Source organism: Oncorhynchus masou, chromosome 15 (genome assembly GCF_036934945.1).
Source record: "Oncorhynchus masou masou isolate Uvic2021 chromosome 15, UVic_Omas_1.1, whole genome shotgun sequence".
NCBI classification, from domain to species: Eukaryota; Metazoa; Chordata; class Actinopteri; order Salmoniformes; family Salmonidae; genus Oncorhynchus; species Oncorhynchus masou.
This window is the reverse complement of record NC_088226.1, coordinates 8031554-8059400: the sequence shown is the minus strand read 5'-3', so window position 1 is coordinate 8059400 and position 27847 is coordinate 8031554. Positions and strand designations below refer to the sequence as shown.

At 41.9% G+C, this 27847-nt stretch overlaps 3 protein-coding genes across 4 annotated transcripts; 2 read left to right on the top strand and 1 right to left on the bottom strand.

The window, feature by feature from the left end:
- Positions 1-263: 263 nt before the first annotated feature.
- LOC135555480 (N-acetylmuramoyl-L-alanine amidase-like) lies at positions 264-10836 on the bottom strand. Its single transcript, XM_064987946.1, has 6 exons — positions 10738-10836; positions 6617-6751; positions 3691-4536; positions 3259-3469; positions 766-1060; positions 264-337 (listed from the first exon to the last, which is right to left on the bottom strand). Exons 2-6 carry the CDS (start codon positions 6696-6698, stop codon positions 323-325), a joined length of 1449 nt encoding a protein of 482 aa, XP_064844018.1. The 5' UTR covers positions 6699-6751; positions 10738-10836; the 3' UTR covers positions 264-322.
- On the top strand, positions 7353-9685 carry LOC135555481 (trafficking protein particle complex subunit 5-like). Of its 2 annotated transcripts, none has more exons than XM_064987948.1 (3): positions 7353-7440; positions 8170-8442; positions 8564-9685. In XM_064987948.1, the coding sequence occupies exons 2-3, from the start codon at positions 8173-8175 to the stop codon at positions 8858-8860; spliced, it is 567 nt and encodes a 188-aa protein (XP_064844020.1). In that variant the 5' UTR covers positions 7353-7440; positions 8170-8172; the 3' UTR covers positions 8861-9685. The 2 variants fall into 2 exon arrangements, with proteins under 2 accessions (XP_064844020.1, XP_064844021.1); XM_064987949.1 differs by having other exon boundaries at positions 7372-7440; positions 8155-8442.
- Positions 9783-27188, top strand: LOC135555479 (mucolipin-1-like). The gene is made up of 14 exons (XM_064987945.1): positions 9783-10221; positions 15817-16055; positions 16153-16314; positions 16525-16681; positions 17685-17763; positions 19395-19491; positions 20011-20110; positions 20278-20384; positions 22104-22253; positions 22384-22485; positions 22620-22742; positions 22877-23083; positions 23316-23454; positions 23554-27188. The coding sequence occupies exons 1-13, from the start codon at positions 10182-10184 to the stop codon at positions 23445-23447; spliced, it is 1695 nt and encodes a 564-aa protein (XP_064844017.1). The 5' UTR covers positions 9783-10181; the 3' UTR covers positions 23448-23454; positions 23554-27188.
- The last annotated feature ends 659 nt before the right edge of the window (positions 27189-27847 follow it).

The following is a 27847-nucleotide window of genomic DNA, read 5'->3' as shown; positions in this document are numbered from 1 at the left end:
CTGTTGCTGTGCCCTTGAGCAAGGCACTTAATCCTAATTGCTCCAGGTGCGCTGTACAACTCCCTGCGGGTGTCTCACCAAGATGACCAGGTGTACACAATGAAAAATCAATAAAAGCTGTCAATTGATTGATTGGTGCCGACGCAAAACTGACAACATAATTTCCTGACCTATTCAGATCAGCTCTATCAGAGCAGCTATCAGAAAGTCATATATAACAGATGTTGATTAAAAAAAGGGCAAACACTGGAGCCATTTTAGAAATTAAATATTTATTCTCTGATACTGGTCAAGATTAATCACTCCACTTTTCACATTATCTTCAGTTTTGAACCTCCTGGGGAAAATGGAAAGCATGAAAGTAAGTTTGTGGAGAGATAAGACCAGTAGACATGAAATAACAAAAACACATAGGCCTATTCATTGTTAATAACTGCCTAATATCCCCCACATATACATGTACACACAGATGTAGGCTCTTAATTTGAGTCAGTTTGCTACAGCAGGAAAATAATCCAGCAGCAACAGGAAATTTCAAATATTATGTGGATTATAATTAATAGAAATTCTTTTAGAGGTTGATACAATTTTTGCAATGAAAAATCAAGTCTGAAATTTCAAAGTGGAAACTGCAAACTTCAGAAGCATTTTTAAACCTCAAACACACTCCACGTTTTAAATGTCCTGCATTGCAGGAAAGTTATCCTCCAACAGGGTGATCAAATTAAGATCCTACATCTGTACATACTGCACACACTCTCTTACCCAAAAGTGCTCCCAGCCTGTGATCTCTGAGTAGAAGGCGTCTCCAGGACAGGAAGTCTTAACCAGCTGTCTGTGGCCATACAGGGTGAAGTTGCCGACCAGTCGCCCACCTCCCACAGCACAGGATGCCAGACGATCTCTCACCAGCTCCATGGTCTGCTCTGATGGCAAGCTGGAGGTGTAGTCACCGATGAATGACACCCCATAGCCCTTGGAGTTGTAGCCCTTAGTGTGGGCCCCTTGCCAGTGCCACCCACGCCCCTCATAGAGGTACCCGTCAGAGCCTGCCACAAAGCTGGAGGCAAACATCGGCAAGGGAGTCATTCATCATGAGTGATTCATCATCAAGTCACATTTTGCTTGGTAAACAACAATTCCCAGAATTGGACAGCTAATTTCTAACCTCTAATTATGAGAGCGACACACACACACACATACACACATTACATATGTAATGGATGTGAAACGGCTAGCTTAGTTAGTGGTGCGCGCTAAATAGCGTTTCAATCGGTGACGTCACATGCTCTGAGACCTTGAAGTAGTGGTTCCCCTTGCTCTGCAAGGGCCGTGGCTTTTGTGGAGCGATGGGTAACGATGCTTCATGGGTGACTGTTGTTGATGTGTGCAGAGGGTCCCTGGTTCGCGCCGGGTATGGGCGAGGGGACGGTCTAAAGTTGTACTGTTACATGTGATTGTCATTGTCATGTGGCTTTGTTATTTTGTGCTCTGGATATTTGTGTTTTTCCTTGTTGGAACATTGCTTAATTTTTGAGTAAATTCTCTGATTATTACTCATACCTGTGTCCTGCGCCTGACTCCGCCTTATCCATTCACCTAATCGCTGACAATCCTGTTTGCAATAAGGCTGCCAAAAACGTGGGGGAAAAAATAACTTTATGTCCTGAAAACAAAGTGTTTTGTATGCATGTATGTATGTATGTTTGGGGCAAATCCAACTCAACACATTACTAAGTAACACTCTTCATATTTTCAAGCATGGTCGGTGGCTGCATCATGTTATGGGTATGCTCGTCATTGCCAAGGAATGAGGATTTTTTTTAGGATGAGAAATAATGGAATAGATCCTAGAGGAAAACCTGGTTCAGTCTCCTGAGAGACTACTTGTCAGGATTTGGCCAGGGTTGTTCCGGGTTTTGGTCACTAGATGCCCCCATTGTGCTTTTTGACCTTATGTTTTTTCCCTTGTTCCCCATTATTATTTGCACCTGTGCCTCGTTTCCCCTGATTGTATTTAAACCCTTAGTTTCCCTCAGTTCTGTGCTCTGTGTTTGTATGTTAGCACCCAGCCCTAGTGTTCTGTGTATTCTTGTCGATTCCGGTGGGTGCTCTTGTGGAATTCTGTTTTTGTTTTTGAGTATCTCTTAAGGCTTTTTTGTGCTATTCCTACCACCTTTTGGATTTACCATTTTTGTATGGAAGGACTTCTCCTTTTTTACTTTATTAAATACACCGTCTTAAGTACTGCTGTGTCTGCCTCATCTTCTGGGTTCTGCTGACTATTCGTGGCTCAGTTGGTTAAGTGACTGTTTATCACTCCGGAGACCCAGGTTCGTAACCGGGTCCTGACACTACTGAGACACTGGGAGACAAATTCACCATTCAGCTGGACAATAATCTAAAACACAAGGCCAAATATAAACTCAAGTTGCTTACCAAGACGACAATGAATGGTCCTGAGTGACCTAGTTACAGTTTTGAGTTAAATTGGCTTGAAAATCTGTCATTACTTTAAAATGACTGTCTAGCAATGATCAACAACCAACTTGACAGAGCTTGAAGATAAAAACACATTTTTTAAGTGCAAATATTGTACAATCCAGATGTGCAAAGCTCTTAGTGTCATGCCTACTCCCACTCCCTGGCGCTCAAAGGCACCAGGCTCCCCAGCATTATGCACTCCTGCCACCATCATTATCGACACCTGTCTTCCCCCTGTCACGTGCATAAGCGATTATTGGACTCACCTGGACTCAATCACCTCTGTCATTACCTCCCCTATATCTGTCTGGTTCCCTGCTCTGTTCTCTGCTTCAGCATTAATTGTTATTTGTCGTTTTGTACCCGTGTGCTGACGCTGTTCTCGTCTTGGTCTTTGTCTGTTTCCTGATTAAATGTTGAATCCCTGTACCTGCTTCTCATCTCCGGAGTCGGTCCTTACACTTAGAGACTTACCCAGAAAGACTCACAGTTATAATCACTGCCAAAGGTGATTCTAACATGTATTGACTCAAGGGTGTGAATACTTATGGAAATTAGATATATTTGTAATACATTTTTTATACATTTGTAAACATTTCTATAAAAACGTTTTCACTTTGTCATTATGGGGTATTGTGTGTAGATGGGTGAGATTGTTTTATTTATTTAATTCCTTTTGAATTCAGGCTGTAACACAACTGAATGTGTAATAAGTCAAGGGGCATGAATACTTTCTGAAGGCACTATATCCTAAGACCTGTGTACTACACATACCTGTATCCAATATCGTCCCAGCCCCGGTCATCCTGGTGAAAGCGTTGCATGGACCTCATGTCTGCAGAACACTGCTGAAAGGTGAGACAAGGCTGGCCAGGCTGGTAGGTGTGGTGGATGTACATGGACGAGAGGGGGAGTGACAGGGGGGTGGGGGTGCCCCGGTATGGTGCAGCCCCCCACTGACACCGTGGGATAATAGCTGGACAGTCTAGAGGTAGAGCAATCCAGAGAGAGATTGAGTTTTAACATGTTTATCCACTCCTTTTTTCAACAATAACACCATGTCTCAATTATTGTTACCATTTGTGCTTTCTTGGATCAAAGTCAAAATTATTCCAATAAATGTTTACCTGTCCTTTTTTAGCTTTCCCTGCACTACAGTAACCCTCTGTACCTCCACTGTCTCCCTCTCCAGTGGGGTTTACTTACCCATGTATCTGTGGACAAACTCCTTTATTCCTTCCCTCACCACAGCTGTCAGCTCTTCCTTTTCCTGTGCCAACATCGTGGAGTGGTCGATCAGTCTCCTCTGAAGGACCAGGGATCTCACCACCTGCCTCTGCAGGAGGGGGGGCCTGGCCAGTTCTCTGAAGTTCTCTCTGCGTAGGTGGCTGATCAGACGAGGAGCAGCATCCAGTCCTTCCCCCTCAAGACGATGACAGTAGTACCTCCTCAGTAGGCTGCTCAGCTTGAGACGACGCTGGGACTGAGCTGAGACCGCAATCCCCAGAATCACACCATCCATACCGCCGTTAACCAGGGCATCGGTGGCGAGGGAGGGCTTGTCGGAGAGGGTGAAGACCTGAGGCGAGGTCACGTCATCCCAGCAGCCATCAGGGCCCAGGCGTTGGGAGAGAAGAGAGCTGTGGAAGCGCTGGAAGGACAGACCCAAGTTCCTAGCCAAAGTGAGGGTGTACAGGCCACAGACCCGACACCTCGTCTTAGACACTAGCCCAGCTTCAATACCCAGGAGTACTGGGCTCATAGCAACCGTGGTGCCATCAGCAGTAAGGACAACCCCTTCCTCTTTACCTCTCTCTGTCACCTTGTGGCGCATAGCCCTGACAATGAAATCTGAGAGATTGGAGTCCATGACTGGTGCCTCTGAGGTGCTGTCCTCCCTGATAGTGCCCAAGAAGTGCTGCATGAACTCATCTCTGAGACCGGCTGCCCTGCGCAGGCCTCTCAACACATTTACAGGCTCCAGTCCAGGGTTACTGTCTTCTACCTGCTCCAACACTCTGATGAAGTTGTCCATATGCTGGGAGGACGTGACTGAAATCAGAAAACACACTCGTTTACATTTGATAATATTCAGCATCGCTTTTCTATAAACAAAAACAACATACTGTTCTATATCCTATATTGCATAAAATAGCATTTTCTTGCAACTTTATTTATTTCTATTATTTATTTCACCTTTATTTAACCAAGTAGGCAAGTTGAGAACAAGTTCTCATTTACAATTGCGACCTGGCCAAGATAAAGCAAAGCAGTTTGACACATACAACAACACAGAGTTACACATGGAGTAAAACAAACATACAGTCAATTATACAGTAGAAAAATAAGTCTATATACAATGTGAGCAAATGAGGTGAGATAAGGGAGGTAAAGGCAATAAATAGACCATGGTGGTGAAGTAAATACAATATAGCAATTAAAACACTGGAATGGTAGATTTGCGGCGGAAGAATGTGCAAAGTAGAGATAGAAATAATGGGGTGCAAAGGAGCAAAATAAATAAATACAGTAGGGAGAGAGGTAGTTGTTTGGGCTAAATTATACATGGGCTATGTACAGGTGCAGTAATCTGTGAGCTGCTCTGACAGCTGGTGCTTAAAGCTAGTGAGGGAGATAAGTGTTTCCAGTTTCAGAGATTTTTGTAGTTCGTTCCAGTTATTGGCAGCAGAGAACTGGAAGGAGAGGCGGCCAAAGGAAGAATTGGTTTTGGGGAGCGCGTGCTACAGGTGGGTGCTGCTATGGTGACCAGCAAGCTGAGATAAGGGGGGACTTTACCTAGCAGGGTCTTGTAGATGACCTGGAGCCAGTGGTTTGGCGACGAGTATGAAGCGAGGGCCAGCCAACGATAGTGTCCAGGTTGCAGTGGTGGGTAGTATATGGGGCTTTGGTGACAAAACGGATGGCACTGTGATAGACTGCATCCAATTTATTGAGCAGGGTATTGGAGGCTATTTTGTAAATGACATCGCCGAAGTCGAGGATCGGTAGGATGGTCAGTTTTACAAGGGTATGTTTGGCAGCATGAGTGAAGGATGCTTTGTTTGCGAAATAGGAAGCTAATTCTAGATGTGACTTTGGATTGGAGATGTTTGATGTGAGTCTGGAAGGAGAGTTTACAGTCTAACCAGACACCTAGGTATTTGTAGTTGTCTACATATTCTAGGTCAGAACCGTCCAGAGTAGTGATGTTGGACGGGCAGGTGCAGGCAGCGATCGGTTGAAGAACATGCATTTAGTTTTACTTGTATTTAAGAGCAATTGGAGGCCACGAAGGAGAGTTGTATGGCATTGAAGCTCGTCTGGAGGGTTATTAACACAGTGTCCAAAGAAGGGCCAGAAGTATACAGAATGGTGTCGTCTGTGTAGAGGTGGATCAGAGACTCACCAGCAGCAAGAGCGATATCATTGATGTATACAGAGAAGAGAGTCGGTCCAAGAATTGAACCCTGTAGCACCCCCATAGACACTGCCAGAGGTCTGGACAACAGACCCTCCGATTTGACACACTGAACTCTATCAGAGAAGTAGTTGGTAAACCAGGCGAGGCAATCATTTGAGAAACCAAGGCTATCGAGTCTGCCGATGAGGATGTGGTGATTGAGAGTCGAAAGCCTTGGCCAGGTCAATGAATACGGCTGCACAGTATTGTTTCTTATTGATGGCATTTAAGATATCGTTTAGGATATTGAGCGTGGCTGAGGTGCACCCATGATCAGCTCTGAAACCAGATTGCATAGCGGAGAAGGTATGGTGAGATTCGAAATGGTCGGTAATCTGTTTGTTGACTTGGCTTTCGAAGAGCTTAGAACGGCAGGGTAGGATAGATATAGGTCTGTAGCAGTTTGGGTCAAGAGTGTCCCCTTTGAAGAGGGGGATGACCGCAGCTGCTTTCCAATCTTTGGGAAACTCAGATGAGACGAAAGAGAGGTTGAACAGGCTAGTAATAGGGGTTGCAACAATTTCGGCAGATCATTTTAGAAAGAAAGGGTCTTCCACTAAGTAGCTGTAATGCATTTCCATGCTGACTTTCTTGCTCTCTTTCGAAAAGAGTTTGACTGGTCACGACCTTTAAATAAATAGGAGAAAAGTGAACACAAACAGATTGAGTTACCTTTGGTATCAATCTGAGCACTGACCAAGACCACAAGAAGGGTCAGACACCATTTCCAGTGCGGTTCCATTGGAGAAATCATTGAGTCTTCGACGCCCTGTGCTCCTGACGTGTATTATGCATTGCATCGCCTACCTTGAAACATTTATATAAAGGCAAACACATTCAGTGAATTATGCAACCACTGTACAAACAGATACGGTGCTGATTAATTTGAGCCATTTATTGAGGGACATGGTGTGGGAAAGTGTGTGTGGACATGTGTGTTTGTCCTTCTGGCTCAAGGTCTTTCTGAATTTAAATGTTTACCTTATTGCATTACACCACTGTCACTATTACAACCTTTAGGTCGGCAATTTATTTTTCCCCCTTCTCCTCAAGTACTTTGCATAGACTGTTGTTTCATAATATCTCAATATTAAACAATATTCTGTTTAAAACTACTGTACAGCAGCATCACATTGTGTGTTGCGTTTAGGTAACAGTCTCTATTTAATCATTGAAAGGTCTGTGACGCATGAGAAGGCAAGCATGTTCTTGTTTCTTTTCCAAATGGCCCTGGAAATACACAGCAAGAACTCAAAGGAAATTCACATGCATCATTTTACCGGAATATATTTTTACACCATGCAATTGACATTAGGACATCTTGCATTTTTATCAACTTTTTCAAGGCATGTAATTTAGATTACACATGTGGCAACCGCTAAATGTCAGATGAGCACATGCACTGCTGATGATAGATCAGTGCTTTACTAGAACAAGACACGTGACCAGAACAGGAAGTCACCAACACAGCAGCAGGCTGAAAACATTGCAAGACGGTAAGGGGTTTTAGGTCCTTATATAAGAATAATTAATTAACTAAATAAATATGTTTAGCTTGTTAACAGTGTGAATGACTTTTGGCTTTTTTGTCGTCGAGTGAGTTCGCTAGCTTGCTTGCCAATTTTAGCTAGCTAAATTAGCACTAGCTAGCAGCTACATTAGCTGGCTAGTTATGCTAGCATCCAATATACTTTATCTTCCCCTTTCATCTGCGTTAGCTGCCACTGTTGTTTTTCCAATGCATTTAGCTCCTCCTAATTCACGGAATCGTCGTTGACTAATCTCTGCATATGTACTGCAGGTAAAGATTTCCACAGTCCGCGCCGAAGCTGGCCCTCTTGAGGCGCGGCTACCTGAATCCCAAAACAACCCCCATAGGCCGTATTCCTTTCACCTGATTTATGCGCGAGGCACGTGACGACACAGCGAGCTGTGATGAATTCTAGAGGTGTTGAGCCATACTTCAGCCCGAGGCACTTGTTAAAGATCTAAAAAAAAAAAATGTTTTTTAAATACTAACTTGTTAAGAAGGATAGGTAAACATTGTGGTTGAAGATCCTGCCCTCTAGGCTAGTTGAAAGTGTTGCCAGTTAACTATCTATAGCTAATCCTCTCAGATCTTTGCCTGCCAAGGGTAGTGGTGAGGGGTTGATTTGTAATTGAGAGGGCTAGCATATTATCACTTCAGGCTATTTTACATCTATTTACAGATCATTCTCTTTCAGAAAATGGACACTCGGTTCACGAGAGGAAAGTCAAACATCCTGGAACGGCCTCTAACCCGTCCCAAGACTGAAGTCAGTGTGAGTGCCTTTGCACTGCTCTTCTCTGAGATGGTGCAGTATTGCCAGAGCCGCGTGTACTCTGTGTCCGAGCTCCAGCAACGCTTGGCAGACCTGGGTCAGAGCGTTGGCGCCAGTATGCTGGACGTGCTGGTGCTGAGGGAGAAGAATGGGAAGAGGGAGACCAAGGTGCTTAACATACTGCTCTTCGTCAAGGTATGCACTTGCATGGGCTCAAGGTAGATAAGTGCATATGTAACAGTCTGATAAGGTGTAACACTTGTCATTATGCCCATGCATAAGTACATGTCTATAATTTTCAATTTGCTTCATATAGGTGTCAGTATGGAAAGCCATGTTCGGTAAGGAGGCAGACAAGCTGGAGCAGGCCAACGATGACGACAAGACCTACTACATCATAGAGAAGGAGCCACTGATCAACGCTTACATCTCTGTGCCCAAGGAGAACAGCACACTAAACTGTGCTGCATTCACCGCTGGCATCGTAGAGGCCATTCTCACACACAGTGGCTTCCCTGCCAAGGTCACAGCCCACTGGCACAAGGGCACCACGCTCATGATCAAGTTTGATGAAGCTGTGATAGCCAGAGACAAGGCCCTGGATGGCAGATAGGAGAGAGTGTTGGTGTACACATGCTAGAATAAGAGAATGATGAAGTTGATCATCATTCTCACTAGGTCTCAATATGCTCTGCCGTGTGAACGAGCCAGTAATGTGAGATATGGACTGAGTCAGTAATGTGAGATATGGACTGAGTCGGTGAGTGGTCTGTCTGTTGACAAGTCTGCATAGGAGTAGTTGAGTTGTGAATATACAGTATATTGAGAAGTGAAACAGGATGTCTTTATATCACCACATGAGAGAGAGTAAATATGAATGAATGTTAATCCCAATTCTGAGCTATTATATTTATTTGGTCCAAGGAGAGTTCATATGAGACAACATTTATAAAGGTCAATGTTTCTTGTGAATCTCCTCAGTCAGTCAACCCTTATCTAATGACTTTGACATTCTCACTGACAGTGTATCTAAAACCATCTCGTATGACTGCATAGGACATCATCTCTTGTTTTTGATATCTCAAGACATTTCTGAATCACACAAAGGACCAACACATTGAAAATATGGACTGCAGTATAATACACCAATATGTGCAATGGTTTACCCTCCAACTGAGTTCAACGTGGTGAAATTAGACTGTCATTGTGTTCCCTAAACAAATTACATTTTAAGCTATTATTCAAAATGTGAAAGTTATCAGTGGTCCTTTCCACAGAACATTATGTTGGCAAAAATGTAATGACTCGGGTTTGTAGGTGTAGTTTTATTTTACACCTTTATTTGTTTGTATCTAGACATGTTTGAAATACGTTTCCCGTTTATCACCGTGTGTAAGCATTTGAGCAATGAACTGATATTAAAAGACTTGCTGAGTAATTCTAAAGATCCGGTGATCATATGAGGAAAATCGATGAATCCAGGGGTGTGTTCAATTTGTTTGAACGTTTGATACGTTCATCAATTTGTACTTAACATTTACATTTTAGTCATTTAGCAAACGCTTTCTCTAAATTTCTTGTACGTTTTTGAACATAGTGTGACGTACATTTGCTCCGTACGGTGGGTGTGCCGGAGTGTAGCTTGAAGAAATTAGTGACATTTAACTATCAATGCAATGGTTGGGGCTAATGGGGGTTGACAAAAGCTGTCACGAATTAGATATTTTGAGACCAATGCCCATTTTCCAGACATGTCACATGGTGATTGTCATGTGAGCATTGGAAGCTGCGGCTTTGTGATTGCCTGGAGAGCGCAGTGTCCCTATTCTCTTGTAATTTGTTTCCTTAATGTTTAGCTTTCTGACAGTCCTAAAAGATAATTTCTTAAATTGTATTATTCGTAGGAATTCATTAATGTCCTGCAAAGCTTCGCCATGGCATCAACGAACTGTAACTGCATCCAAGACGGTACAGGTTGGTCATGTACTTCAATGTTATCAGTCTAAACCTATTTTTTTAAATTAACCAGCATATACCAAACTCGGTCCACGTTTTGGTTTTTGCCCTAACACTACAAAATTATTAAAGCTTGATGTTTAGTTATTGATGATTTGAATCAGCTGCACCCCTTGGGGTCCCGAGGACCGAGTTTGGTAAACCTAAAGGTGTATAAAATAACTATTTTCATAAGGATAATGTATTTGTTGTATAGTGTTAAATGAGAAGGCTGCATGTCATCTGAGTGCCCGGCATCGCAATATGATCATAATAGGCTAATTTGTATATCAATAATGCTTCCATTGGTGTATCATACATAGCCCAAAGATTATAACGTCACTAAATGTTATTTTCAGAGGAGAATTGAGTCTGACAGCCAAATAATCAATTTTAACGTGAATCGATCCTCAATTGCGATACGGTTCTAGAAACATTAAGCATTCTACTTTCATATCACGAAAATAATTTCACAAATGCAAAATATACACTTACTGTTTTAAGTTTCAACCAGCAGTATTTTTCAGTTTCAACACGTTTGTGGCGTCCTTGTTCCCGCACAGGTGTTGGGAGACGCAGATAGCTAATTAGAACAGGTAGTTGCCTCCGACTTCCGTAAACAAACCGAGGTAAAATTGGCATGCATAACATCTATAAAATGCCGTTTAAGCTAACGTTACATAAATCAATAACGTTTTCACTGATTATAACAATCATCAAACTAGGTATGATTTATCCTGTAAATGTCTAGTGTACTTTTACAACATTTGCTTTAAGTAGAAATTCCAGTTTTGATTTGATAGAAATACATACATTCTCAAATATTGCATTTTAAAGATGAAGAAATCAATAACTAATTCAGTGATTGTCGCAGAAAAGTGAAAATATGCATTTATTTGCAATAACTGTAAAGAAATGTTAATTTAAAGTGCAATTTGTTCTGTATAAAGTTAGACAATGTTTACATAAAGTTGTACAATGTTTACGATCTTAAATTGTATGCCAAATCAATGTTTGTATTTTTAGTGCAACAGTTCCACATTTTGAAGTAGTTACAAGACACAACAGTCATTTATTTATACGTCCCTAATTTAACAGCAAAGAGGCCCCTTCAATTATTTTCTATTTTGGCTTTTTTGAAGTCCTTCTTTGTCATCCCCAGACAAGCTGAATGGTACCATCTCCTGAGGTAATAGATTCAACTGTTCAACAGTTGAATCAAATGTTTAATACCCCAGCTATTCCCAGAACACATGCAACCCCTTTTGCATCAGGAACAGCGTGAATTTAAAACTGTTGATGAAACTGGGAAAGAAGATTTTTGCAACTCTGCCTAGAAGGCCAGCATCCTGGAGTCGCCTCTTCACTGTTTGCGGGTACTATTTAATGAAGCTACCAGTTGAGGACTTGTGAGGCATCTGTTTCTCAAACTAGACACTCAAATGTACTTGTCCTCTTGCTCAGTTTTGCACCTGGGCCTCCCACTCCTCTTTGTATTCTGGTTAAGGCAAATTTGCACTGTTCTGTGAAAGGGGCACAGCGTTGTATGAGATCTCTAGTTTCTTGGCAATTTCTCGCATGGAATAGCCTTCGTTTCTCAGACCAAGAATAGACTGACTGTTTCAGAAAAAAGTGTTTTGTTTCTGGTCATTTTGAGCCTGTAATCGAATCCACAAATGCTGATGCTCCAGATACAGTCTAAAGAAGGCCAGTTTTGTTGCTTCTTTAACCAGAACAACATTTTTCAGCTGTGCTAACATAATTGTAAAAGGGTTTTCTAATGAACAATTAGCTAACACAATGAGCCATTGGAACACAGGAGTGATGGTTGCTGATAATTGGCCGCTGTATGCCTATGTAGATATTCCATTAACAATCAGCCGTTTCCAGCTACAATAGTAATTTACAACATTAACAATGTCTACATTGTATTTCTGATAAAGTTGATGTTATTTTAATAGACAAAACAATGAATTAGCTTTTCTTTCAAAAACAAGGAAATGTCTAAGTGACCCCAAATTTTAATGGTAGTGTATGTTATTGTTCACTCTTAGTCTTCCTTACAGTATCTCTACTGTGGAATGTCCATGTTGATCCTCTTGGTTGTCTTGGTCCTCTTGATCCATCCACCTTTCTTCTTTGTTAGTCAGGCCTGACCCCTTCATCCTGTAGTTTCTTCCTGTAATTTAATTTAATATGACTGAAGATGCAGAATTTTATGCCAGGCCCCTTCTAATAGGGTATAATAGACTCGTTAGAACTTTGACCACATGCCCTATATACGGATTACATGCCATCTATCAAATCAAAACTGGAATTTTTACTCAAAACAGAAGTTGTAAAAGTATGCTAGATATTTATAGAATAAATCATACCTAGTTTGATGATTCTGTGACAATTGGTGAATTAGTTATTGATTAGCTATTAGCTTCTGTTGACTGTCCGCCGGCTGTCCGTCGGCTGTCTGAATATAAAACCAACTTTACCTCAGTCCAAAACAAGCACTTTAACATGGAAATATGGCAGAGTGGGAACCCTATAAAGATGTATTAATTGAACCTTTTTTATTTTTGGAAAATTATTTGTTGATATGGAAATGAAGTTCCATGTTTCCAAAACCCTGTCCCTTGCAAGTCCTATTTGCTTTTAGAAAGAGCTTCAGGGCTCTGTCAGAGCCTTGGACCGCCCCAGCAAACAAACGTTCCCACAACTTTAGAGAAGTTAGTTCATGAACTAAAGAGACTTATCTTTTTCATAGGAATGTTCCCGTGATGTGCAAGGAATGTTTCCAAGAGACCATCCCCCTTAATGTCAAATATAACTTGGTTGCCATGCTCTCCAGAATTTTGAGATATTAATGTTCTCAAAACGTTCCATAAACATTGGCCTCCCGAGTGGCGCAGCATTCTAAGGCACTGCATCTCAGGGCTAGAGGCGTCATTACAGACCTTGGTTCGATCCCGGCCTGTATCACAACCGGCGGTGATCGGGAGTCCCATAGGGCGGTGCACAATTGGCCCAGCGTTGTCCGTGTTTGGCCGGGGTAGGCTGTCATTGTAAAATAAAAATGTGTTCTTAACTGACTTGCCTAGTTAAACAAATGACTGTGTCCAGTTTTTTGAAGGTTAGGAGAATATTCCATCTATTTTTTTTGTTTTTATTTTAATTTAGATTTTTTTAGTTCTTTCCCCCCCCCCCCAAACATACACAGAACATGGTTGCCATGTTGTCAGAACATAAGCTAATGTTCTAGACGAGTGTCATGGGAACGTTGCAAGAACATTTCTGTATCAGCTTTCAGGACATCGGCTGATAATTTACAGAGATTTTATAGTGGTTTAATGTTGGTGGGGCATGTTAAACTGTTTTAATGATATTCCTGAATCACTATGATCAATAAAATAGTTTTTTTCTTGTGTACTTTTTAACAGAGGTGATATTTACTTCAAATTGCAGTCGCCCTATTACTTAAGCCTATCAAGTTGTTTCATCTATATAAATGCTCGATGAAGGAGGGGTTAGGGTTTTTTCTGGACAGGGCCTATTGGCCTAACTATACTGGCCCATTAAGCACATGCCCAAGAGATATCATTATTGAGACAGTGGTTAGGGCATTCGTCATTGGTAATGGAGACCTGGGTTCCAGACCTGCTAGGAGAGTCACCCTACTTTCTAATTCTTAGCAATATACACTGAGTGTACAAAACATTAGGAACACTATGATATGATCCTCATTCAGTTGCACCTGCTTCTGCCCTCGGAACAGTCTCAGTTAATTTGGGCATGGACTCTACAGGGATACTGGAACATTTTGACTCCAATGCTTCCCACAGTTGTGTCAAGGTGAGTGGATGTCCTTTGGGTGGTGGACCATTTTTGATGCACACGGGAAACTGTTGTGGGGAAAAACCCAGCAGCTTTGCAGTTCTTGACACTCAACCAGTGCACCTGGCATCTACTACCATACCCCGTTCAAAGGAACTTAAATCTTTTGTCTTGCACATGAATGTCACAACTAAAATCCATGTCTCAAGGCTTAAAAATCCTTCTTTAACCTGTATTTGGCACATGTGACAAATACAATTTGATTTGAGATGTAGGTGAGGAGACAACAGGTGTTGTAGGCCTTTGAGTGAAATGCTTACTTACAAGCCCTTAACCAACAATTCTTTAAGAAGTTAAGAAAAAATAATATGTGTTAAGTAAATTGAAAATAAAAGTAACCTAGTTAAACAGCTGCAGTAAAATAACAAGCGTTGCTATATACAGGGGGTAACGGTACAGAGTCAATGTGCGGGGGCACTGGTTAGTTGGGCTCATTAAGGTAATATGTACATGCAGGTAGAGTTAAAGTGTCTATGCATAGATTATAAACAGAGTAGCAGCAGCGTAAAAAGAGGGGTCTGGATAGCATATCTACACTGATTTGAAGTAGAGTTAACAGGTGACATCAATAATGGATCATAACCTGGTCAGTCCGTCATGGAAAGAGCAGGTGTTCCTAATGTTTTTCATGCTCCGTGTATGTTAATATCATTATTCGACAAGTTACAACACACCTACAGTATAGTTGGGCCCTTTCCTGTCCAGAAAAAACCCTACCCCCTCCTCCCTAGGCACTTGTGTAGATCTGAAACAACTTGATAGGTGTAAGGCTGGAAGTAATTGGGTAATGCACAGCTCTGTTAAAAGTACACTCAGGATTCTTTTTATTGATCATAGAGATTCAGGAAAACAGGTTAACATGCCTAACCAACATTAGATAACTACACTGAAAACCCTTAAAATGCCGAAATAAGTAGCCCCAAATCAGTGATGAGACTAGTCAGATTAACCAATACAGGTATTTCAGTTTATGAAAAAAATGGATACCTTATTTATATAACTATTCAAACCCTTTGCTATGAGACTTGAAATTGAGCTCAGGTGCATCCTGTTTCCATTGATCATCCTTGACATGTTTCTCCAACTTGATCGGAGTCCACCTATGGTAAATGAAATTGATTGGACATGATTTGACACACCAGGATATATACGGTCCCACAGTTGGCAGTTCATGTCAGAGCAAAAATCAAGCGATCAGGCTGAAGGAATCGTCTGTACAGCTCGCGACAGGTTTGTGTCGAGGCATAGATCTGGGGAAGGGTACCAAAACATTTCTGCAGCATTGAAGGTCCCCAAGAACACCATCATAGCCTCCATCATTCTTAAATTGGAATACAGGAATACTTATGTAAATGGGATTTTTTTTTATACATTTACAAAATGTTTTTGCTTTGTCAATATGGGTTATTTTGGGTAGATTGTTTTTTCCCCTCAATCTAATCAATTTTAGAATAAGGCTAACAACAATGTGGGAGAAGTCAAGGGGTCTCTACTTTCTTATTGAATGGGCTATATCATACCTACTGATCCAATGCATGCTTGAATTACATAATTATGGTAAAATTATACCACATCGCTTTCCCGCTTCCTCTTTTTCAGGAGCAATATCAAGCTTATGAGTGCTCTTTTCAAATATGCCTTCCCTATGTTGTATGTAGAAACTCATGTCTGTCATTGATTCTCTCTCAGAGAAGGATGAGCTGTTCTCGCCTGTGAGCAGCTACAGGTCCGATGACCTCAGTGGCAAGAACCCCCGGGTCACCGGTCTGGTAGGCTCAGAGCTCAGGCAACAGCAGCAGGAGGAGGAGGCACTGCGGAGGAAGCTCAAGTACTTTTTCATGAGCCCCTGTGACAAGTACCACGCCAAGGACCGCAAGCCCTTTAAACTGGTCCTGCAGCTGCTCAAGATCCTCATTGTCACTGTACAGGTTAGCCTTTACTGAACTGAAGAATTGGTATTCATGATGGGGCTTCTGTTGATTTTCATTGTTTTAACTTTTAATCCCCTGTCACTCCCTTCTCCAGTTAGTCCTGTTTGGCTTGAGTAACCAGATGGTGGTGACATTCAAGGAAGAGAACACAGCATCCTTCAAACACCTTTTCCTTAAAGACTACCGGGATGGCTCTTCAATGGCAATCCACACACAGAGTGAACTCTATAGCCATATTTATTATGCTGTAGATCAGGTACTAGTATCTCAGTACGCAACACTAAACAGAGACCTGCAGATGAGTGACTTCTCAACCCTCTCATTGTATTCTATGTAAAGCCTTGTGTTATTGCTGTGTTCTTAAATTATCTTTTGTCTTCCTTGTCTGTCTATATGATGTCTTGCTATTAGTATAACTGTATGTTACCTATTCCATTCATCATCCTTTCTATTTTCTATTCCTCAGTTCCTGGTTCTACCACAGACATCACTAGGGCGGTATGCATATGTGTGGGGTGAGGCTGTGAATGGGAGTGCCCTCTCTCTGTGCCAGCGGTACTACAAGAGGGGCATCATCGACCCCATCAACGACACCTTTGACATCGACCCCGAAGTTATCACCGGTACCCTGGCCGCATTCTCCTTTTTTCCCCTGTTCATTAATTTATCTATCAAATTCCCCCTCCAGGTATTTCACATCAATCTGTCGGTCTTGTTTTTTTAAATCCACTGGCAGTTGTCTTTGGCCCGTTAGGAAGTAACTGTTAGTGAGTAAAAGCTCCACATATGGCAAGATTTGCTCTCTAACCGTGCCCTACTTTCAGTGCTGAGAATAGATCCTGTCCATAAAAGCATTAACCATATAAGTGCTATTTCCACTAACATCAGCAAAATAATAGAGAGCTGGCCAAATGGACGTCTTCTATTCGATTCACCTGCTGATTTCACAAAGATAGTTAGTTAGCACACTGTTTTTTATGTGTTTTGGCAACGGACCATTGTTTGAAATGTTATCAAAAGCGGTTGAGTCAAGGTTGGCAACGAAACAGAAGTAGTTAAGATAACCTTGTATTTCAAAATGTTGAAGTTGTGAAAGTATTTTCCATTGGCTTTGGAAAAAAAGGTGAAAAAAAAGGTGAATAAAAAAAAAAGGGTGAATAACAATACTTGCAAGTGTCAAATGTACACTGGGTGTAGAAAATATTAGGAAGACCAGCTCTTTCCATGACAGACTGACTGGGGGAATCCAGGTGAAGCTGTGATCTCTTATTAATGTTACTTGTTTAATCCACTTCAAGCAGTGTAGATGAAGGGGAGGATAAATGGATTGTGTATGTGTACCATTCAGAGGGTGAATGGGCAAGACAAAAGATTGAAGTGCCTTTGAACGGGGTATGGTAGTAGATGCCAAGCACACCGGTTTGTGTCAAGAACTGCAACGCTGCTGGGTTTTTCATGCTCAACAGTTTACCGTGTGTATCAAGAATGGTGCAACACAATATTAGGAAGTTGTTCCTAATGTTTGGTATACTCAGTGTATATGGTTCTGGAAATAAATCTTCTGGATTTCTGTTTTTGTTCCTACTCTCTCAACTTGCTTTTATTCCATCCTTCTGTCTTTTTCAGATTGCATTGGTGTAGACCCACGACCAGACCCCCCTCCTGATTACAGTGACTACAAGAACTTCATTCTCCAGTTTCACAAGTGAGACGCACAATGGTCTCCCTTGCTCCCTCTCCCCCTTTTATTCTTGCATGCAATTTCTCATAGGGTTTTGAATCCCATTTTTGTAATTTTGTCAGTCCTTATGTTAATATATTGCTTATGTACAGTGCCTTGCGAAAGTATTCGGCCCCCTTGAACTTTGCGACGTTTTGCCACATTTCAGGCTTCAAACATAAAGATATAAAATTGTATTTTTTTGTGAAGAATCAACAAGTGGGACACAATCATGAAGTGGAACGATATTTATTGGATATTTCAAACTTTTTTAACAAATCAAAAACTGAAAAATTGGGCGTGCAAAATTATTCAGCCCCTTTACTTTCAGTGCAGCAAACTCTCTCCAGAAGTTCAGTGAGTATCTCTGAATGATCCAATGTTGACCTAAATGACTAATGATGATAAATACAATCCACCTGTGTGTAATCAAGTGTCAGTATAAATGCACCTGCACTGTGATAGTCTCAGAGGTCCGTTAAAAGCGCAGAGAGAAGAACAAGGAACACACCAGGCAGGTCCGAGATACTGTTGTGAAGAAGTTTAAAGCCGGATTTGGATACAAAAAGATTTCCCAAGCTTTAAACATCCCAAGGAGCACTGTGCAAGCGATAATATTGAAATGGAAGGAGTATCAGACCACTGCAAATCTACCAAGACCTGGCCGTCCCTCTAAACTTTCAGCTCATACAAGGAGAAGACTGATCAGAGATGCAGCCAAGAGGCCCATGATCACTCTGGATGAACTGCAGAGATCTACAGCTGAGATGGGAGACTCTGTCCATAGGACAACAATCAGTCGTATATTGCACAAATCTGGCCTTTATGGAAGAGTGGCAAGAAGAAAGCCATTTCTTAAAGATATCCATAAAAAGTGTTGTTTAAAGTTTGCCACAAGCCACCTTGGAGACACACCAAACATGTGGAAGAAGGTGCTCTGGTCAGATGAAACCAAAATTGAACTTTTTGGGCAACAATGCAAAACGTTATGTTTGGCGTAAAAGCAACACAGCTCATCACCCTGAACACACTATCCCCACTGTCAAACATGGTGGTGGCAGCATCATGGTTTGGGCCTGCTTTTCTTCAGCAGGGACAGGGAAGATGGTTAAAATTGATGGGAAGATGGATGGAGCCAAATACAGGACCATTCTGGAAGAAAACCTGATGGAGTCTGCAAAAGACCTGAGACTGGGACGGAGATTTGTCTTCCAACAAGACAATGATCCAAAACATAAAGCAAAATCTACAATGGAATGGTTCAAAAATAAACATATCCAGGTGTTAGAATGGCCAAGTCAAATGGCACGCCCAATTTTTCAGTTTTTGATTTGTCAAAACAGTTTGAAATATCCAATAAATGTCGTTCCACTTCATGATTGTGTCCCACTTGTTGTTGATTCTTCACAAAAAAATACAGTTTTATATCTTTATGTTTGAAGCCTGAAATGTGGCAAAAGGTCGCAAAGTTCAAAATACTTTCGCAAGGCACTAACTCGAGTTGTTTCAGCATTACATATCAACATGGAACATTACTGGGTAATATCTCTTCTCTATTGAGATTACATGCATTCCTCTTACTAGATCTTGTCTCTCGTCTTCTTCTTGGTCTCCAGACTGATCAATGTGACCATTCAGTTCCAGCTGAAGGCAATAAACATCCAGACCATCATCAACAATGAGATCCCTGACTGCTACACCTTTGCTATTATGGTGAAATGACCGAACAATTTCCCCTGAACAGCCCAGTTTTATGCATTTCAATTGTGGCCGCCACACATGTTTTAAGTGTCAACATAAGTGTATAAATACAGATATAATGTGTGTATATATATATAACGGTGCAATATACAGTATTTAAAAATAAGATAATCTTTGAGAACTAACCATCACCAAAAAGAAACTAGGCAGTCATGGCATGTGGCCCGATGGCATAAGAACACAGCATAAACCATGGCGAAATATGTAGAATTGGAGGAAATTAGCTTTAAAACAGCAAAATTGTCTCCGCAGCCAAGAGGAGGGTCTCTAAAACCACGCCATTGGCCATGCCTACTAGCACGCAACACCCCTTCGCCCAACTTTGCCACCTCTGCTGAAAAAAATCCTAGGGGAAGCACTGCTGCCCCATACAGCCCAATATATCTTTGACAGCCCACTTTATCTTAGCTGTTATAAAGCCAGGGTTTGTGTTGTAGCTACGTTTAGTGTGTGTATTGTGGTTGCTGTCAGGTTGTCCTGGATAACAAGGCTCACAGCGGCCGAGTGAAGATCAGCCTGCTCAACCATGCCTCCATCAAGAAGTGCAAAGACCCCAACGTGTGGGGACATGGTGAGAGAGCATGGGATGGGGGGGTACTGACATTTTTGATGGGGAGGTAAAGCTTGAGATTGATTCACTTCTTTCCTGCTGTTCCTTAGTAGCTGTTTTCCTCTTCCTTCCCTTCACTCCCTAGCTTAATTAATTCAAACACCCCTTCTCTCTTCTTCCTCCAATAGCGGAGAACTATGCACGGGAGGCTTTTGACTTGTTGGTTGCCATAGTGTGTCTGCTGTCCCTGCTGCTGTGTGGTCGCTCCATCCTCAGAGGAGTCATCCTACAACATGTAAGACCAAGGCTGAGCCCCAAAAGTCTAAAGCGTTGTTACATTGTAATTATTTGAACAAAAATATAAATGCAACAATGGGATGGCACATCGCTGTGGAGTCATGCTGGTTAAGTTTGCCTTGAATTCTAAATAAATCACAGACCGTGTCCCCAGCAAAGCACGCCCACACCTCCACCTCCATGCTTCACAGTTGGAACCACACATGTGGAGATCATCCGTTCACCTACTCTGCATCTCAAAGACACGGCTGGAACCAAAAATCTCAAATTTGTACTCTTCAGACCAAAGGACATATTTCCACCATTGCTTGTTTATTGGCCCAAGCAAGTCGCTTCTTCCTTTTCATGTCCTTCAGTAGTGGTTTCTTTGCAGCAATTCGACCATGAAGGCCTGATTTCACTGAGTCACCTCAACATCAAATGTTCAAAGATGTCTCTTACTTGAATTCTGTGAAACATTTATTTGGGCTGCGATTTTGAGGTGCAGTTAACTTCAATGAATTTATCCTCTGCAGCATGGATAACTGTCTTTTCCTGTGGCTGTCCTCATGAGAGCCAGTTTCATCATAGTGCTTGATGGTTTATGCGACTGCACTTGAAGAAACTTTCAAAGTTCTTGACGTTTTCCGCATTGACTGACCTTCATGTCTTAAAGTAATGATAGACTGTTTCTCTTTGTGTAGTTGAGCTGTTCTTGCCATAATATGGACTTAGCCCTATTTGGTAAAAGACCATCTTCTGTGTACCACCATACCTTCTCACCACACAACTGATTGGCTCAAACGCATTAAGAAGGAAATAAATTCCACAAATTAACTTTTAACAATGCACACCTGTTCATTGAAATGCATTCCAGGTGACTACCTCATGAAGCTGCTTGAGAGAATGCCAAGAGTGTTCAAAACTGTCATCAAGGCAAAGGCTTGCTACTTTGAAGAATTTCAAATATAAAATATATTCTGATTTGTCTAACACTTAAAAAAAAATCATTTTTGGTTACTACATGATTCCATATGTGTTATTTCATAGTTTTGACATCGTCATTATTATTATACAATGTAGAAAATAGTAAAAATAAAGAAAAACCCTGGAATGAGTAGGTCAACTTGCGACCCCATTTTCATATCAGTCAATCAAATGTATTTATGAAGCCCTTTTTACATCAGCCGATGTCACAAAGTGCTATACAGAAACCCAGCCTTAAACCACAAATTGCAAGCAATGCCGATGTAGAAGCACGGTGGCTAGGAAAAACTCCCAAGAAAGGCCGGAATCTAGGAAGAAACCTAGAGAGGAACCAGGCTCTGAGGGGTGGCCAGTCCTCTTCTGGCTGTGCCGGGTGGAGATTGTAACAGAACATGGCCAAGATGTTCAAATGTTCATAGATGACCAGCAGGGTCAAATAATAATAATCACAGTGGTTGTGCAACAGGTCAGCACTTCCGGAGTAAATGTCAGTTGGCTTTTCATAGCTGATCATTCTGAGTTAGAGACAGCATGTGTGGTAGAGTGAGAGAGTCGAAAACAGCAGATCTGGAACAAGGTCGCACGTACGGTGAACAGGTCAAGTTTCCTTAGCCGCAGGCAGAACAGTTGCAACTGGAGCAGGAGCACGACCAGGTGGACTGGGGACAGCAAGGCCATATCAGGCGGCCTAGTTTGGGAACCGCTGGTATATTCTGTTCATTTGTCTGTCCCATCTGTGTGTTTCTGACAGGAGTATGTCCAGTTCTTCAGACACAGACTGAATCACAGTGTGTGCTGGGCAGACAGGATGGAGTTCATTAACGGCTGGTTCATCCTGCTCATCATCAGTGACCTGCTCACCATCACCGGCAGCTTCATCAAGATTGGCATAGAGTCCAAGGTAATACAGAACAATGCATTACTTTTAGTTTCATATCTTTCCAGGCCTGCACCAGTCACCCCACCATTAGAATTAGACAGCAAATAATATAATTATTAATACAAATTATTTAATTGACTCTGTTCTACAGAACATGTCATTGTATGATGTGTGTGGGATTTTGCTCGGTACCTCCACTCTGCTGGTGTGGGTGGGAGTCCTCCGCTACCTCAGTTTCTTCCAGAAGTACAATGTGAGTGAGTCACACAAAAATGCACACATTGACATTTAAGTGAATGGCTTTCTGAGGAGGTTTTGCGTCACTTGCCACTTTTTCTTTTTCCATGTGTAAATCAGTCTTACGTTTTCTCTTTTCCTCATTCTCAGATCCTGATTGTGACGCTGCGGGCTGCCTTCCCTAATGTAATCCGCTTCTGCCTCTGTGTAGCTGCCATATACCTGGGTTATTGCTTCTGTGGCTGGATCGTGCTGGGTCCTTACCATACCAAGGTATTTGATCATGGACAGGACGCACACACATGTATTTGTGTATTCTTAATGAATAATAAAAATATCACAAATTGCTGAAACTGTGAAAAATAAATGTGTTCTAATACACCAACTCAACCTCTCTGTCCCCGCAGTTCCGCTCTCTGTCCATGGTGTCAGAGTGCCTGTTTTCTCTGATCAACGGGGACGATATGTTTGTGACGTTTGCAGAGATGCAGAAGAGTGGCACTCTGGTGTGGGTGTTCAGCCAGGTCTACCTCTACACCTTCATCTCCCTCTTCATCTACATGGTGCTCTCCCTCTTCATTGCTCTCATCACCGGAGCCTACGATGCCATCATGGTACTGTGGGAGGGGAGGGATGAAGGATAAGGGGACTGATAGAAGGGGAGGATGAGGGATGGCAGGTGGAATGAGTGAATGGGGAAATGCAGGACAGATGATTTAGTGACACTAAAATAAAAGATTGAGTGTTGATGAGTGCCATGTAAGGAAAAAGGGTGCAATGTACAGGAAGTAGGATGGAAGAGGATTCTTTACAGTAGTTTTATCAAAGCACTCTGTCTCTCTACAGGCCCAAACCCAGGAGCCGATGCACATCACAGACCTGCATGCTTTCATAGCAGAGTGTACTGATACACCTTGCTCTGGAAAGTTCAGTGGCCCAGAGGCATCCTCCTGTTCATTCTTCTGCTGCTGTGACTGAAGAGAGAGTGAGTATGTGTGTGTGTGTGTGTGTGTGTGTCATTCAGGGTTTGATGTTTTTGTAATCTCAATTCCATTGACATAGATTGGTCATTTCTCCATTTCAGATCCACCAGTGGGGGGATGTCTTCTAGGTGATATGACCTTAGACTACACTGTCCTCTGTAGGATGTGCCACAACGATGCATTTAAATTCAGACTGGTACAGTATGTTACTAACTGCTGTAGATTGCACATTAATATTTAACACGCCAGTTCATTGGGTTTTTATAGCTAACAAGTTACATTCATATGGCTAGCACATTCTGCTAGCTAATTCATGACTGTAATACAGCAATATAGCTAGCTGTCCTTTCAGAGAGAGAACTGATTTTGCACAACATACTGTATATCTGAATGTTTTACTTAATATGAGTTGTATTTATGCTGCAGTTTTGATTGATATTGTTGATAAGCCTATGTTGAATTGGGTCTGCATGACCCTATGACTGAAGGACGGCAATGGTTTAATTGTGCTTTACTGTGCCTGGGGGGCCCTGAACGTTATGATTGTCCTCTGAATCATGTTTATGACAGAGACACACACTAACAGACAGGCTGAAACGTGCACACCGTTATGTACTGTATTTTTAGGGAAGGCTACTCACTCTTTGGTCCTTTATTCCCTTCTCCTCTGGATGGGATGACAACATGTTCAAGGTAAGGACCTGCAGCCATAGTTAGTCATCAATATGTATGAAGCCTTTGGTGTAAAGAGACAGGTGATCCTGACCCGAACACCAATGCACTGCAAGACAGCTATAGTGGGTTTTATAGTGCACCCTACAGAATCCATATTGCTGAGGAAAAGCTACATTTTTTTTAAACAATGCTAAATGTTTTAACCACCCTTATTAATTATTTTGTTGGATGACTTGCATCTGACTGAAATACAAGGGATTATTTTATGAAATATGTCTGACGTTGTTATATTGAATTCAGTGGTCATTTATTGAATCTCTCTCCGGTCAAATGCATTCTGCAAACCAGTATGTGGTTCAAATCATGATTCACTGAAGGAAAGGGACTGAATTATCATATTGTATCTGTTTTATTTGAAAAATCTTTTGAAGTGATGTCATTTCATTGTATGAAATGTTATGAAAGCTTATAGTGATGTTCATTAGGTGAAAAAAAGGACTCTAACTGCACAAGATTTGTAAGCGATCAAAAGGAAGGGAAGAGTTGGACAAATAGAGAAATCATTGATGCCTACCCAGAATGCACTGTTTCTGGTGAAGTTGTTATTCCATTACATGTTTTCCAAAAATTATTTATTCAAGTATGTGTTGATGACCAGAAATGTACATTTTTTTTTTTCGTTCTTTGAATGTTTTTACTTAGTACATTTTATCTTGCTTGAGATGATCAGGTATGCATATGAGATGATCAGGTATGCATATGAGATGATCAGGTATGCATATGAGATGATCAGGTATGCATATGAGATGATCAGGTATGCATATGAGATGATCAGGTATGCATATGAGATGATCAGGTATGCATATGAGATGATCAGGTATGCATATACGATGAGTTGTGATGACAGAACATGAAGCAGCGCTAAATGTCTCATGACATGCAGCACAGTGGCGCAGCAGATTACATGTAAGGGTAGTAGTACTGTATTTCTTAACTACATGTGCTTTATACTCTGCTAATGTGATCATTTCTGATTTTGTTTTACTTTTTGTTTTAAAAATGTTGTGGTTAGTTCGACTGATACTAATAATTTTAGTATGGCCAAATTGCTCAACGTCTACATTTTGGATCGCTTGTACATATTTATTTTGTTACTTTTTTTTTAAAGCCGTTCTCGTTTCATGCACTTTTCATTCAGTTCATTCAGTACATTGCATTCCTTTCTGTCTATTGCCAGTAAACCACCTCCAATTAAAACTATTGAAAAGCATGCTCTTTTACTTCTACCAAGCTGAAGTCCTATTTTCTGGTGATGTGGTCCATGTTACTGTTTTTCTGCTCTCTCGTCGTCAAGGACATTTTACATTTAGTGCTCTTCATGGTCACTGAGGCAGAACAACCATTTCCTTTTGTTAATTATACTGGTTGAGTGCTCGACCTCAGTGCTCGACATATTCAATCAATCCCTATCCTATTCTGCTGTGCCCACATGCTTCAAGAGGGCCACCATTGTTCCTGTTCCCAAGAAATCTAAGGTAACTGAGCTAAATGACTACCGCCCCCGTAGCACTCACTTCTGTCACCATGAAGTGCTTTGAGAGAAGAGTCAAGGATCATATCACCTCCACTCTACCTGATACCCTAGACCCACTCCAACTTGCTTACCGCCCCAATAGGTCCACAGGTGACGCAATCACACTGCACACTGCCCTAACCCATCTGGACAAGAGGAATACCTTATGTAAGAATGCTGTTCATCGACTACAGCTCAGCATTTAACGCCATAGTACCCTCCAAACTCGTCATTAAGCTCGAGAACCTGGATCTCGACCCCGCCCTGTGCAACTGGGTCCTGGACTTCTTGATGGGCTGCCCCCAGGTGGTGAGGGTAGGAAACATCTCCACCCCTCTGATCCTCAACACTGGGGCCCCACAGGGTGCGTTCTGAGCCCTCTCCTGTACTCCCTGTTCACCCATGACGACTCCAACTCAATCATCAAGTTTGCAGATGACACTACAGTGATAGGCTTGATCGCCAGCAATGACGAGACTGCCTACAGCGAGAAGGTGAGAACCCTTCTGAGTGTGGTGTCAGCAAAATAACCTCGCACTCAACGGCAACAAAACAAACAAGATGATTGTGGACTTCAGGAACCAGCAAAGGGACAGGCCCCTATCCACATCGATGGGACAGTAGTGGAGAAGGTGGAAAGTTTTAAGTTCCTCTGCGTACACATCACGGACACACTTAAATGGTCCACCCACACAGACAGCGTGGTGAAGGCGCAATAGAGCCTCTTCAACCTCAGGAGGCTGAAGAAATTTGGCTTGTCACCAAAAACACTCGCAAACTTTTACAGATGCACAATCGAGAGCATCCTGTCGGGCTGTATCACCGCCTGGTACGGCAACTGCTCCGCCCACAACCACATTGCTCTCCAGAGCGTAGTGAGGTCTGCACAACACATCACCGGGGGCAAACTACCTGCCCTCCAGAACACCTACACCACCCGATGTCACAGGAAGGCCAAAAAGATCATCAAGGACAACAACCACCCGAGCCACTGCCTGTTCACCCCGCTGTCATCCAGAAAACGAGGTCAGTACAGGTGCATCAAAGCTGGGACCGAAAGACAGAAGCTGTTTTTTCAATCTCAAGGCCATCAGACTGTTAAACAGCCATCACTAACTTTGAGTTGCCAACATACAGACTCAAATCTCTAATAATTGGATGTAATAAATGTATCACTAGTCACTTTAAACAATGCCACTTTAATCATGGTTACATACCCTACATTACTCATCTCATATGTATATGCTGTACTCTATACCATCTACTGCATCTTGCCTAAGCTGCACGACCATCGCTCATCCATATATTTGTATGTACATATTCTTATTCATCCCTTTACACTTGTCTGTATAAGATAGTTGTGAAATTGTTGGATTACTTGTTAGATATTACTGCACTGTCAGAACTAGAAGCACAAGCATTTTGCTACACTTGCATTAACATCTGCTAACCATGTATGTGACCAATAAAATTTGATTTGACCTGTTATGAAGTGTAATGTGACAAACTTGCTTTAAGACAGTTTTCTATGTATATTGATTCATGGTGAATTGTACTTGATCAGATCATCATCGCTTCTCATGCCACTGCCTGCCCAGTACAGTGCCCCTGTGACTGTGGTGGTATGATGGCACCACTAGAGGGAGAAACTAGCCTCTTGTCTGACTCTACATAACCTCTACCAGTCAGCCAGTCAAAGGAAATCAATAGCTGTCTTAGGCCATAAAGAAGGGAGAGAAAACAGAAACAAATGGGATGAGGGGTAAATAGTTTAAAGTAGCTTGTTTTTAAGGGGCCAAAATTTACTACACGCCAGGACACTGGTGAAAGGACATAACATGGCCGACGTGAGTCTAGATAAATGCACATAATTAAAAAATACACGTCAAGATGGGGAGGGAAGATCAGTGCGGAGATCTGCACAGTCAGTGCTTATAATGCAGCTTCGTCTGAGTGGTATAGAGGAGAGGGGGCGCTGTCTGATACCCTTAGTAGCAGCATGCATTATTAACAGCAGGATGCAGCCAGAAAGGGCTGGGAAGCACTTCCACTAACCCATCAATCAGAAACTGGCCTTCCTGGACATCATCAGGTTTCAGGGTAACAATACCAATTAAACAAAAAGTCCTCTAATGCTAGCTGCATGA